The following is a 15,194-nucleotide window of genomic DNA, read 5'->3' as shown; positions in this document are numbered from 1 at the left end:
GCTTTTCACACTTGGTTGCCCAAGTTTAATTAAAGTTAGGTATTTGCAGTAATTAAAGAGGTAAAAAAAAAAGTATGAGAAAAAAGATTAATGAGGATGGCAGCATTTGTCCTCAAAAAGTTACTTTTTTTCCCCTTGGAAAACAGAAATAAAGTTAGCAACATATTATTCTATGATCTGATAGAAGATACCAGGCTATTTAACACACAGATCAGTACTTCTCCCCAAAATGTGCTTTTTAAGTGGTGTATTACAATAAGAAAAGAGTATCCTAAAGCAGTCACTGTAAGAAATCATGATCTGTCTTGCAACAATTCTTAATGACACTGAGATTTTGGCATCAAAATCTGGACAGAATGTATTTTGTGCTCCAGTCTTCTGCGTTACTGCTCCATGCTGAGAAAACACAATCATCTTCGTGATAAGAACTGAAAAAGGGATACTTCCTGAGCTAAGGCACGAACAATCATCTGATCATTGATGACCCGAGTTTGCAATTAAATGAGTCCTACCCTTCAGTTATGTGCCTTTAGAGTGTTTGGTAGGTTCTATACCATTCAATTTCAGGACACTTAACACACCAACAGAAGTACACCAATTAAAGAAAAAAAAATTGCCATTGTTTCATTTCCTTTTCCAAAATAAGGGAAATGATGACTAATTGTCCAGACAGATCTACAACCAATGTTAACTTCTGTGGACTAACTTCACTGTTCAGTTCTTACTTTTTCCTCTTTGCAGAAATGTAAATATACTCCTTTTAACTGTCCTAAGTCTACATGACTGAACAATTGTTTAACTAAAACACAAGCAGGTATAGTAACAGTCGTCTGCAGTATGAATTATTCTAACTCACCTTTGCGTGGGAATGCTCAATGTTCAGAGGATGCACTATCAAATTTTGATCAGACATTTTTTACTTTAATTACACAATTATAAAGGGTCTTTTAAAAATGCACAACTAATCTTCCAGGTCACTCGTGAGATGACAGTTCAAACAACACTGAACAAAAGTCAAGTTGTAGTCACTTTCCCCACTGTTCCTTCTGCTTGTCTCTGTTCTGGACTACCTTTAAACTGCTCTGAGAATGTGGATGGATCTCTTCCTACTTTATCTACCAAAATCCATCACGGAGTAACCACCTTTTTTTTTTTTTTCCTCCCCTTCAATGAAATTTCCTTTAAAAATCTTTTAAAATTACATACTAATTTTCTTTCCAGAACAAAATGTTCACTCAAACAGTTAATAAATTAAAACAAACAACAATTCAACAGTGAAAAGCAACTGACAGTTATAACTTTGCAACTCTATAAATTTGCAACTCTGATTAAGAGATTTTCAGATGGGAAAACAATGATGTATCTGAACTATTCATTCTACACATCAAATACGCAGATATCCATCCAGCTAACTTAGATTACAATTCAATCATCCTTCATACAGAATATCTACTCTTATATTATTACTAAGGCATTTGTATGCTCTCAGATAAATTGTTTGACAACTGACAACATTCAGTATTTGCTACGTAAGTTTTTTAAACTTCATTAAGCAAACACAAAAACTTCAAAACAAATTTAAGCTAATGCAGAAGATGTGTACCAATGCAGAAGAATCGATTGTTTTGCTATACTCCAGAAGAAAGTGTATTTTGTGGGATTTAATTAACAAGAAAAAAATGTTAATTGTTATGCATGGTCCAATAGAATAGACGGCTACTACAATTCAAAGAATGTGTTCAGATTATTTTGTCTAAGATGTAATGATCTCCATATATACCAAGTATGATTTTTAGTGTAGTTACAGAACTAAAGGAAATGTGAGGGAAAAAAAAAGATTTAAAAAAATGAAGTAGCATTTTAACAATAAACAATAAAATGAAGACGAGACCTGATGACTAGGTTAAACTGACATTAACCAAATCAAAACAATTCCAGCACACACGTAGAGCTATGAGATAAAAAGATAAAAATATGCCTAAACTACAAACCCAGAAGATAAGAATGCTACACAAGAAATAGCACGTCAAAAAAACCCCAAAAACTTAGGTGTTTGGGGGTTTTTTTTAATGGTAAATGCAACACAATTTTTTTCAAGAGGCTCGCAACACTGAAGTAATTGCACTTATGCAATGAACAAAACAGTGTTGTAGAAGTTTCAATAGAGTCTGTCAGTCCTGTCAGTTCCCCCAGACCCCAATAATAATTTATATTAATGTAATGTGCAAATATATTCTACGTGCCAGATATACGGGAACTCAACTGAGATGCAAGAAAGGAGAAGGCTAAAAAGTGTGCTTTTTACCCTGATTTTCTTTGCAATTCAGTTGAGAGTTAAAAATCAGAAAGACTAGCCTTAAATTCATTACGGAGCTAAGAATGCAAATGCTATAAAACTTAATACTAAAAAGGTACTATTCATTTCAATCTCTTAATACCTTATCTAACCTCAATCTATTGTTAGGCTAGTCAAACTGTAGGTCTTCATGACATATTAAATCAAATTCGAATATGAGTGGTCATTTCATACCTAAATACCTCGTAATACTGTCCTATCTGAAAATTCATTTTTATTCAACTACTTTATTCCAGTTGGGTTATTTCTTCTTTTTGCATGCAAATGCAAGCATATGGACCTGATTTTAAAGATAAAACAAGATAAAACCAGACTGTCATTTCATTTGTACAAGACAAATTTCAGTTTTTAGCAAAACAGTAGTATAAAATGCTTTGGAGCTCTTAAAACCACACTCGTTTCACCTTGAATTTGCAATTCTTGCATGTTATAAGCACTTTCACGTAATAATTGTAAAAGAAAGAGGATACTTGACAATGCATTCTTCACACTCATGCCTCAGTAAATGCATGGCAGAAATCAATAGGTTTCTGTTTTCCTAGAAGTCACATGCATTTGCTTCCTTTCACTCGAACAGTGCTTAGGAAAAGCAGCTTCCCATTTCTTCATTGTTGAATAGTCAATTAACCTGCTATAGTTATTATACTCAAGAAATACTGCACTCTTACTACAAAGCAACTTCTGTAATATTCTATACTTGCTCAGATACCTGGAAATATTTAACACCCATCAGATTAAAGCAAGGATAATGAAAATGTTGCACAATGATGTTTCCTAGCACGTATCCCTAACTACAAAATCATCCAAAATTCATAAATACATGGTAAAGAATTCTCTCTGATAAGAATTCTAAACATATTACATGCTTGTAATTGCTGATAATTTTTACACATTCTTAATAACCTAAGTATATCTGGTTTCAGAAAATACAATCCAAAGAGAATAAATTCCACTTCTGGAAGTAGAATTTTTTTAATGTCAAAGTTCTTTTAAGAAGCAGGATGGGCCAAGAAAGAAGTGTGAAGAAAGGGGCAGAATGGAAAGCATACTGCTCTTATTAAATTGCAAATGCGACACTCTTAAATCAAGTTACACAACTGTGTAAGTCAGATGAAAGAGTGCTGCTCAATGAGCATGAAAACAGAGATAAAGCTATGTAGTTATACAGGCAAATTTTACCTCTCGTAACTATGCTTGTTCAGAAACTTAAGTATCTTTTGTAATGTAAACAGTAAGTGTTCTAATAGCTGAATTGTCTACAGAGAGTACAATATGAAATTTACACTTCATATTTACAATTTCTACGTGTAAATGAGTCATTCTAATCATGTTTAGGCTCAATAGCTAAATTACAGCGGCACACATGAACACTGTAGTCAAGTGCAGACAATTTCTTAGATTTTTGAAAGCAAACAATATCATTGCAATTACTTTTTTCCTTAAAAGAAACACTAGACAACTTGAGCTTTTTTGACACAGAAGGCAAATATAAAATGTGAAGGAGAATATGAAGAAAAAAAATGGATAAATGAAGATATTTCTGAGGTGTATACCAAAACCAGAATGGATTACAGACAGAGGAACCAGCATTAAATGACCAAGCAGCAAGACTGCTTTATTTAATGACTGGAGAAAGAAGAATCCGATTCAGAGTGTGGGAAAAGCAAACAGACATCTCTGATGCTTATCGAAGTCCTCCCCTTTCCTTGCACTGCTTGTAAATGACATCCCAAAGGTGAGCACAGATGAGAAATGGGTATAGCTGCTAAAACCATCTGTTTTGAGACTTAGAGAAGGTCCTGATTCATTATGACATTCTTATCACAGGGAAGATTTCAGCTTCATTCAACTTTGGCTCAAAGGCTGGAGGACTGTTCCTCTTCTCTCCCATCAGTTCAGTAATACCATTCTTTACTTTCTCTTTTGTGCCCAGCACAGCTTCTCTCACAGCTCTAAGCAGGTCCTACTCTCCCTAGCCACACATTTTACTATCATTTTTTACTGCTCAAAACTGCATCTCTCTGTATTTCTCCTCCTGCACTGGTCTGGCAATCTGCTGCTAATCCCTTGGCTTCATGCTATAATTTAAAAGGAATATACTGACATTATATGTATTATTTCCCTGCTTCAGGAAGTAACATTTCATATCCTTTAAAATGGTACCTCCCAAATCCTACCAGACTCCATTTGAAATGCAAATATTCTAGAGGAAACTACCAGTTACCTATTTTTAGAAAACCCCTCTGCTGCTTCTAACAAAGACTTTTAGATCTGCAGTCCCAAATTTCAGTACCTCTGGTATCTAAAGTGAAAGCCAAAAAATAGCCATTTTTCAATTCTCTCAGAAGAAAAATTCTGCACAATTTTGACTCTCTGAAATCTAAAAGGAGTATTTGGAGCTAAAAACTGTACCTTACAAATAATGAACAACTAACATCAACAGTCAGAGATCACTATGTTAGGTACTATGCACATATTTAATAAGAGATAAGCTTTTATCCTAAAAGCTTGCAATTAAGCTTATCAAAAGTGACACAAAGACACGAGAAAGAGACGAGATAATAATACATTAATTATTATTAGCATAAAGAAGAGTCATAGCATACCATTTGCCTAGTCACTGCAAAGTATTAGCAGAGTCAAGAGTTTTTAAAAAGGCATCTGAAAATAATAATGTAAGTGGCTTTTCAGACTTATGGGGATCTCTCCTTTATCACTTAAAGGGCAGCAGGAGGGAGCATGAAGGCATTTCAGGGAAAACTAGAACAGACAAAAGCATCTGACAACACTGGAAGGCCAGAGACCAATCAACTGAAAGCTCAAAACCCAGTAAAACAGACTACTAGATTTTTTCTGTGAAGTAAGAGTCTAGAAAGCAGTTTTTCTCCCCTCTCAAATGTGTTCATGATTTCAATGAGACAGAATCTGACTTTGTATTCTTGCTGGATTCTGTCCACAGTTACTGGAGATTTGAATACTCACCTCATCAGTAAGAAACTCCTTACTGAGACCAAAGTCTGTCAGCACCACGTGGCCATCAGAATCAAGGAGAATATTCTCAAGTTTTATATCCCGATATATGATCCCCAGCTGCAAAGAGAATATAAGAAAAAAGTATTTCCAAATCAGTGTAACCACATCAAGGAGACATTGCTGAATGCATTTAAATATGAAGCTAGCAAAATTCCCATTATTAAGGTAATCTGACACCTGAAAGTTGCACCTCAAAAAGGACAATTTTAAAAAGCCTTTGAAGAAATAACTTCCAGAGACTTAAAAATTCTCAATAATTATGCTGTGCATTAAGGTCTTAAAATTTTGATTCAAATGATGTAGTATGCCCTTTAAAAGTGACTAAATACTTGCTGTTGAGTGCAAAACTCAGTTCTGCTTTCATTAAGAATGAAAATGGATGCTTCTGTAGTATGTTCTAGACTGAACATGCATGTTTTGTAATAATCTACAAATCTACTTAATTACCTCTGAAAAATGATATTTTTCATGTCTACAATTGGGCCAGAATTTGAGACCTCTACTGTTTAATTGTATCAAAACCAAGGACAACTGAACAACAATGCAATCCAAACACCGTTCATGTTGACTACAAATCAGTTTTGCAGACATAAGTCACTTCATGAGGATTACTAAAAATTAACAATCATTTGTCAAGAACACCACTTCACACTGCAGACAAAAACTTGTAGCCTTAATCTGGTGCACATGAATAGATACTTCATTGGGAAGTATTTCTAATTATACAATTAACATCCCATTGCTAGATTAAGTTACTTTGAATTTAGAACAATCTAAAAAAATAGTTCTCCTTAATAACTTTATATGATGTGAAAGGAATACAGCCGCAGTTCCACAAAATCAGCACTAAAATAGTTACTTTACCTTGTGGAGATGCTCAAGTGCCAGAACAATTTCCCCAATGTAAATTTGCACCTCATTTTCTGAGAATCTCTCTCTGTGTGAAAGGTGAGTAAACAATTCTCCTCCATTTATATAGTCTAAAAAGTAAAACAAAGAACCTTATAATTTCACTTTCTGACCACTTAATTTTCTTATTGTAATATTAATAGGTACTTTGTAAGTTATTGAATACAATATTCTGGGATTGGATGTTTTTACTGTAATTCAGTAGTATCTCATCATGTTGTACAATACTCAATTTCCTTCTTAGAGGACTGACGGAAGACCATGAAGAACTTTTAAATAAGCAGCAAAACCATAAAATAAGTCTCAAATATCCATAAATTATAAAGATGAATATTTTTTCAAAAATCAAGTCTTTCAGTTATTTAGGAATATGGAAAGAAAGGAGCACAAATGATATCTACAAATGAAATGCTTGCACACTCTTATGAAATACTTCAGAACAACCAGGCAGACTGACATAAAGAAAGGCAAGTCAAAAACCAGGTATTAGGTGAAATAATCAACCATGGGCCATTACAAGTTCTACCCTTTGCAAGCGGAACTTTGGTGGCAGAACTTACTGGAAGAGATTGTTTCCACATACACTCCCTCATGGAAACCACACTTTCATTCTTTGCAGGTTATGACACAAGAGTTTTCCCAGAGTCAGGGGGGAGGAGAGGGGAAAATGTAATTATTACAACAGAGCTCTACTGCAACACAAACACATTTAGCTAGCAGTGTACATTAAAGCCAATAATTTGCAACCCCACAGCCACCATATTGTATTTGAGGTGTACCCCACAACATCTTACTCAACATTGTCTTCAATATGGTTTCTATGGATTCACTGGTCTAATACATAAATCCATGAAAAAAGTCCAATCCTATTAAAAGGTAGCAAGTACTTTGAAGGAGAAAGCATATATACAAATTATATGTATTCTGATCTCTCTCCTCTTTTTTGTTCTCCAGTTGTCTGCTTAGGAAGGAATATTAGTGGAATCAAACAATGTTAGGAAGATTAGATCTTACTAGATCACTAAGCGTATGAAAAAATTATAATAAAGTATAAATAACCCATATTTTACAATTGCTTCCTTCTTCCAAAAAAACCTTCAGTGTTCTGATCACAGAGAAAACAAAGATAACAGAAACAAATTATAAAATCTTTCTATTCAGAACTGTTAAGTTCATACAAGATAAGAACTGAATCCCCAGGCAGTGTTCAAAGGAGTGTGCCAGACACAAACCAAAGCTGCCACAGGAGTGGCAGAACAAGCCTAATTCTATTCAGGTTACAACACTAACCACAGCCCAGTGAAACAACCGTCCTTCAAATTCTTGGTGCATGATCAAACGCACAGCTAGCACAATGGGAAAAAAAAAAAAAGAATCAATTACTTCAATAAAAGCTCTATCTTACAGTTCAGTTTTGTTTTGTGTTTGCTTTGTTTTGGTTTTTTTAAGTATTAATAGGTTAATCTCGTGCAAAAACCTTTGTATAGAACTGGTACTCACATGGACAAAATACTTTGTTCTTTCAATCATAGCTTAAAGTCAACCTAAAAACTGGAAATCAACTCCAAACCCTGTTTTCTGGAAATGTGGCAGAAATGCAGCTGCACGTCTGCACTTGATCCAGTCTAAATTCATATGGCTACATAATCTGACGGCATGAAGAACTGTATTAAATAGTGCACTGAGGCTCCAAATCTAAAACCTCTTAAAACCAAAAAGACATGTTGCTCATAGACCAACTTCAGATAGGTACAAAAACAAAAGCAGAGACTCGTTTCCGCAAAAATGCAGAAGTCTCTGAAACACATAAATTGCAAACCAAAGTCAAAGAAGTGATTTACAAAGATTTACCTGATCAGACAAACTTGCAACAGTTATTTTTTGGTCAGGGAGTGTGTGAAGCCAAATTGAATTACAAAGTAGCTTTAGGCCATGCTAGGTAGGAGATATTGTCACTGTTACAAAAAGTGATTAAAAAAAATTTTTAAACCCTCTCTAATTATTCCCATTTTTTACTAAAAAAGAATAAATATAAGGACCTTTCTGGCCCCAACTGATAGTCTGAGAACGGGTTCATGTAGACCCATTGTCGGAAAGCAAAACACAAAACAAAAGGCCTTTAATTATACATCAGCTTCGAATTTCCTGCTTTAAACATCACCTTAACATTGTGTTATGGTGGGCATGTGCCTAGTCTGCTCTATCTGCTATGTAATGTTCTTCAGAACTACTGGACTCCCTCCTCTTTTTATGAGAGTATAATGTCAGGCTTTTAATTTTCCCTTCATATAAGAAGTTTTTTGGGCCTTCTAATTATCCTTGTCACCTAAATTTCTCCACTACTATGTATTTATTTTTAGGTAACTACATCCATTTCAGGTGTGAGGGGGTTTTTTTGTTTTGGTTTGCTGGATTTTTCTTAAGATTTCTAATGGGATCTAAACTACTTCTAGGCAAAAAAATCTGGATTTAAAGAATGGTACTATAGTATTTACAATACATGTTCAAATTACATCTCATTTAATCTTTCATACTTTTTTCCAAGTTACTGATCAATAACTTAAAAAATAAAATATGAAATATTAATTATTAAAGGTTATCATCAAGGAACCGCAAAGCTATCAACTTATTTCGAACTTTGTCTCTTTAGCATTTTCCAACCCGTGACAATATTTTAATGTTTCTTTAATGTCCTAGTCAGAGGAATTTCTAAGAATCCTTATTGCTGTTACCAACTCTCATTTTCAAAAGCAATCTAGTGAATACCTCATTTAAGCTTGAGCTCCTCAGATACCTGTATTATCTCACTGTAGTATATGAAACTAAGGGATGCACATACAACACCTTCCTAAGAATTGACAGTCAGTGATGTAGATTCATATAACATTAATAGATTTGTATTAATTTGTCTAAATCAGCCTGTTACTAAAGGTTCAATAAATGGAAGTGATGAGCTAAAAGGAACTGCAAAGCTCGTATTTCTAATAAAGGACCATTTACTTCAAATAATTCACTGCAAATATGTATTCTGCATCCAAGCATTAGTTTATAATTCGTTTTCCAGTTCTTTTCAAATACTCTTAAGTAAGCAGTTTTTTTAAAATTGCTTGTAATTTTCTTACAAATACATCTTATATACCAAACACAAAATTTGCTGCTGACCTGAAAGGTAGAAAGCTTTTTAATTTTAGAGTGGTACCAAGCCTCATGAACAAGCTCTGATTTCAGCACAGAAATGTGGGATTTTGCATTGCCTCTTAACACCCAAAAATTGAAACATGCAAGTGTATCAATACTCAACAACCAAATGGTTTGAAAACAAAAAGTGTTTGCAGCAAATGTTTCTTGAAGCAGTAAAGTTTAAAGCTGATTTACTCCAGGAACTGGAAGAGAGTATTAACATGTCCCTCATTACCAGGAAAAATCCTTCATCTTCCTGAGAAAGACAGGACTCTTCGAAGGCAATGAAACTGGGGAATAAAGCAGAAGGAATACAACTCCTTAATCTCAGCATCTTTCCCTAAAACATTACTGTCCTGAAAATGGATAGAGGTAAGGAATAGAGAGACAGGCACATACAGAAGTTATATCAGAGTTGAAAACCCTAAGAAAGCATCTGACCAGTCTTCTGCCAACCTTGCAAATACTACAGAAATAGATGTGGTTCTTCACATCAAAACGGAAAGCAAAATGTCAAGGACAGAAGTGGAATGAAGAATGTTCTAATAAGGCTCGCTATACAATAGTTCATTATCAAGCATCTCTTGTAAATGCAGATTTACAAAAGTTACTGGTAGAACTTACCAAAATGAAGTATCACAATGCATAAAACAAGAAACTGATCCACAATACAAGTATTTTCACCAGCATTTTACAGCAGGAAACTGTACTAACAACTTGTAGATTCCAGTGTTGTGAGGAACTTGACCAGAAATAAAGGCACAATCATCTTTAACTGGCATCGTCCACATTATGAGCGCATTTGTTCAGAAAAAAAGACCTGCCTGATACAATCTTTCAGTTTGCAGCATTTCAGTGCTAACACAGTGTATTAATTGGTCCACACAGTACCTCTCAGACAGATGACAACACTTCAAAAACACTGATCACATCGAGGACAATGTACATGTTCTTAATAGTGAAGTGTGCAGTATTATTTCAACTAGAAGGCTTTCTGCTGCTTAAATACTTCCTTACTTTTTTCTTCTTTCCAACCAACTAATCCTAATTTAAAAAAATCATGTTTTGTCATCCCACCTTACCAACAACCTCTGTGCCACATACACGAAGGCAGTATGCAGAGAAAATAAACTGAATCACTTTAATGCTCATATTCATAAAGATAAGACCTTTTTCATTCATGGTAGCAGTTTGCCTAAAAATCTGCAGAAAACTAATGCAATATGTAATAATGGTTAAAAAAGGGCAAATCAAAACTTCATCTTCTAGGTAAGGTCAAGAAAATATTTTTCAGGTTTAAGTACTTACTGTCGTATACATTTTTTGCTGTAAGTCAGTCACAGATAATACTTCCCACCACCACCCCCGGTTAAGTCAGAGTAGCACACAGGTTCAAACAGGAAAACCACACAGACACTGTTGGAAGATGAACAGTATTTTACTTCCTAGGTCTCTCATCCAATCTCCAAACACACAGTACTTAAGACCACACGAAAAAACCCTACAATATATTAAGGAGATAAAAGGGCACTTTTTTTTTCATTAACGTAAGACTTGAATCCTGAAAACTACTCACCTAAAATGAGATGAAGCTTTGTATCTGTCTGGAAGGCATAATGTAATGTGACCAAAAATGGTGATTGCCTAATGTGCTCCAACACTTGTCGTTCTGTCCTTGTGTGTTCAGTTGTTTTGGCCTTTTGAACTATTGTTGCTTTCTTCAGCACTTTCATGGCATACAGCTTTCCAGCATCATGGCCGCTTACTTTCCTTACTAGGAACACTTTTCCGTAGGCTTAAAAAAGAAAAAGTGGGGAAGAAAAAAAAACACACAAAACAAAAACACATAACAGTCACCTACTTGTACTACAGGTCTGGCCGATATCATTATTTAAACTACTCATTATTATGGAAAACAGTGACTATTCAGGCTAAAATCTTACAGAACACTTTTTTGTTTCAGATGGAACCTTTCTGAGCAAAATTTCAACCAAATGAGCTTAGTGACTGAACACAGAAGTGCGAAAAACAATCACAGTTTCAGTATTTAAAAACAATTTTAAAAGCTCACGATTTCTTCCTTTGTAATAACCTAAAACTGCCACACCTAGAATTTATCAAGAGATTGGAGTAAGAAAGTTGCTATTTTTTTGTCCTCAAAATAATTTGCCCACACTGGCACAACTTATATGCTTTCATTACTGGCTTTATACCACTGAAGTTCCCAAAACCCATAGAAAAGCCAATGAACTCTTCCCATCTGTATTTAGTACATAGAAACTTTGAGTCTCCCACAGTGGACTTAAATGAGAATAAGCTAGAGGAATTATCTCAAAAAGAAAGTTTTCTGAACACAAACAGTAAAACAAATAGTCACCAGGACCAAAAGGTAGTCTTTCCAGAGTTTTAAATTATTGAATCTAGGTGTTCTGTTTACATATTTGGTTAAAAATACACTCCATCCTGGAGTATTAAGTAGTAAATGTGGACTCTATAAAAAAAAAAAATAAAAAGAGCTCCTGGGAACTTACACAAGTAAATTTGATACCTCTACTAGGCAAATCTGTAGAAACAGAATGATTAGAATTAGTAGATACACAAAGAGGATATTATGTGAAAAAAAGTGTTACTTTTGTAGATGATAACTATTTCTATTAATAATTGCTCAAAGGAATAAGGAGGAAGGAGAATGATATGGTTGACTCCTTTAGATTTTCAAGTTCCCTTAAAAAAGGATCTTAAAGACACGAAACAATCACTCAACAATGAAGATGCATATTGGCACAAAAACCCCAAAAAGGTTAAGAACAAAAAAATTCAGCTTTTTTCACTGAAAAGAGGTCACCACAAGAATTCACCCTGCCTGATTCAGTCCTATATGAACAGTGAGGAAGCTGATTTTCTTGGTTTAGTAAATTATCCACTACAACAGAAATCAAAGCTGACTGCTGAAAACTGTACCACAGTATCAAAATGTTAAGCACCTGAAAAATAAAATGGCAGATAAAATTCCAAGCAGGTAAAGGAGTAATCCACATGAAGTAAGATAATAATTAATTGTGCATAGTGTTATAATGGAGGGGGAAAAAAAATAAAAATACCTGGAGTTACCACAGACAACCCTATGAGAAAATACCAGTGGTAATCCAAGAAGCAAATAGAATGTTAGAACTTCAAGGAAAGTATTGAAGGGGGAAAATGACGCAAATGTACAATCCCCCAAACCTCCAACACAAACCCAGCAATCCCTGATGCTGTGGTATGAAATCTTTGTGTGCTTGTATCTTGAGTGATGCATGCTATCTCGGTCTCTCCCTTCTCTTGTCTCTTTTGAGTTAAAAATCAAAAATTGTATGAAGGTAAAGAACATTTTTTCATTATTTGTAGAAATAACTAAAGGTAACAAATGAAATCATTAGGCATCACAAATACAAACTGCCCAAAACACACAAACAAATATGTGGTTAGGTTATGGAACTACTGTTACATTACGGTGCAGATGTCCTAGATGAGTTCAAAGAGTTTACATAAATCCTTGAGGGAGAGGAACACAGAAGAGAATCTCTGGCTCAGGCAGACCCCAAACTGCAGGCTGCTACAGGTTCACTAAGGAAGCCATCATTGCATGCCTCTCTATGTTCTTGTAGGGTCTCCTTAAGGCATCATGAGAGACAGAAAACTGAACCAGCTGGGTCTTTTGTCCAACCCCTATGATTTAATCTTCACATTACTTTCTCAAAGAGAATGCTCAAGTATCTCAATACTGTAAATACACTAGACAGGGTATACTGTCCCAATGCAAGACACTCAAATTTAGTTAGTCTTTAGAAATGCTACATAGCATACACTGCTCCCAGTAAGGAATTACATGAAAAACTGGGGAAAACCTGGAGTTACCAGACAGGTAATAAACAGTTTTAAGTTATCAAATGACATGCAGGTTTTTTGCTACAGCTGAGTTGGGCTTCATTCAGTGTACAAACGTGATAGTGCTCATGTAATGAACAATTCTTTTTAAGTTCTTTACCTGACTCATCACACCCTAAGGAATCATGCGCTCGCCCTCTTTACAGAACCCATTATTCCCAATGAAAGTTTTCATAAAACAGGTTTTCACAACACGTCTGTGAAGAATCGCAAATAGAATCAGAACAGGTTAGTTGTAAACATATCTTTCTATTTTGGGGAGATAAACGTGAGATACCCTGGACAATCTTTTTCAAGATGTTAAGTATTATATAGCATTTCACAACCTTAACTGTAGTTATGAGATCTCAAGTATGTGTAAATCAGACTCAATAGTTGCCAATTGATCTTCAAGAAATGGATAATCATAGATGTAAACAGATTACTTCAGTAAAATAGGCATGGGCCATAAATCCTGTCATGATGTACAGACACAAGTGATCTGAATCAAAGTTGTACAGACCATAGTATTGTGACCACAGTAATACTGTTATACATATCATGATTTTAATGTTATCACCCTATTAGTCCAGTATTGGATGTTACATTATTTTCAGCATCTGAAAAACAGACCTCTACTACCAAGAGCATTGGTTTAAGAACGCTACTTACAAAAGTAGCATTTACATCTTAAGGAGTTACTTCTCAAAAAATGTAGGTAACACTTCTGCATTCTACTAATACGCAACAAAAACAGTGTGGAGAATGGCCTTAGCTTGCATTTCTCAACTCCTTAAGGGAGCAGCCCTAGTTTTCACCCATCTTCAGCTGGAGCTTAACATTGGGCTTTTCAGAGAGGTACAGTGTTTCCTTCGTGTTTCCCAGCAGAAGTTTTCTTAGGTTCCCAGGAAACAACAGTTTTATCAGAAATGTTGAAGCACATTAAGTTAAGCTACAGTAAAATAAACAAAAGCCCCTAGATTTTAACACTTGGCTACCTACATCTTTAACCACACTTCATAAAAACATACAATAATGCATCTTCAGTGGCAGAATGCTAGCAGTATGTTAACATACTACAGCTTTACATACAGCATAGGAGAAAATTATCTGGTAAGTGTAATAGGTGTAAGGAAATCTCTAGAAACTAGTGTTATCATAAAATAATTTGCAACATAAAGCTTCACCATGGTACAAATTGTTTCTTCAGAAATCTGAAAAGGACTGACAGAATGATGAGGACTCTCAGCAGTTTTGATGAGAACAAATCTTAAGTAGCACTATTTTAATCAAATGACTCATGATATATTCAACACCAGAATCTCTGATATCACTGTGAGAAATCTACTTAAAAGACAACAGGGCAAAAACAATTCATTTGAGTGGCAGCAAGGAAAAGGCACATAAGCTAACTGCAAGAATACCCATACCTGATCATCTTATTTTAGAAACACTTCTTTAATTTCTCAGAGAGACATATTTTAATATTCATTCTCATATAATCGCATGCACATCTCAACTACTTCCAGGGAAGAAATTTTTAGCCAGCAATATATCCGCCATAAAGAAACGCAGACAGCCACCAAATATTTGCCCCCAAAATTCATTAAAAATATTTTAAATTATCAAAGAACTAAGACTATATAATACATACTATATATGTATAAGTATACATACACAAACTATGCTACAGTGACTTTGCAGTTTATTAAAAGCAATAAAGATCTAAAGTAAAATTTAAAAAGCACTTATTAGTTGCTGATTGATATGGATATCAGGTCTGTAAGATTAATAAGAGATTTCATACCAA

At 34.7% G+C, this 15,194-nt stretch overlaps 1 protein-coding gene across 3 annotated transcripts in view; it reads right to left on the bottom strand.

Moving 5' to 3' along the window:
• The window catches only part of RPS6KA5 (ribosomal protein S6 kinase A5), a gene marked incomplete at its 3' end in the record, with an annotated part of 56,919 nt that extends 45,693 nt beyond the window's left edge, over positions 1 to 11,226 (bottom strand). For 2 of the 3 annotated variants that reach the window (XM_082000480.1, XM_082000481.1), the window contains exons 1-3: positions 11,055 to 11,226; positions 6,254 to 6,369; positions 5,339 to 5,446 (exon numbers count right to left, since the gene is read on the bottom strand). In XM_082000480.1, the coding sequence (XP_081856606.1) occupies positions 5,339 to 5,446; positions 6,254 to 6,369; positions 11,055 to 11,211 (381 nt within the window). In that variant the 5' untranslated portion in view covers positions 11,212 to 11,226. The remainder of the gene's footprint in view (positions 1 to 5,338; positions 5,447 to 6,253; positions 6,370 to 11,054) is intronic. The other variant, XM_082000482.1, reaches the window with a different exon arrangement.
• Positions 11,227 to 15,194: the final 3,968 nt, after the last annotated feature.

The sequence above is a fragment of the Phaethon aethereus genome (assembly GCF_964289735.1).
Source record: "Phaethon aethereus genome assembly, chromosome: 5".
Taxonomy (NCBI): Eukaryota; Metazoa; Chordata; class Aves; order Phaethontiformes; family Phaethontidae; genus Phaethon; species Phaethon aethereus.
The sequence above is the reverse complement of the archived record's forward strand: the minus strand, read 5'-3'. Positions and strand labels throughout refer to the sequence as shown.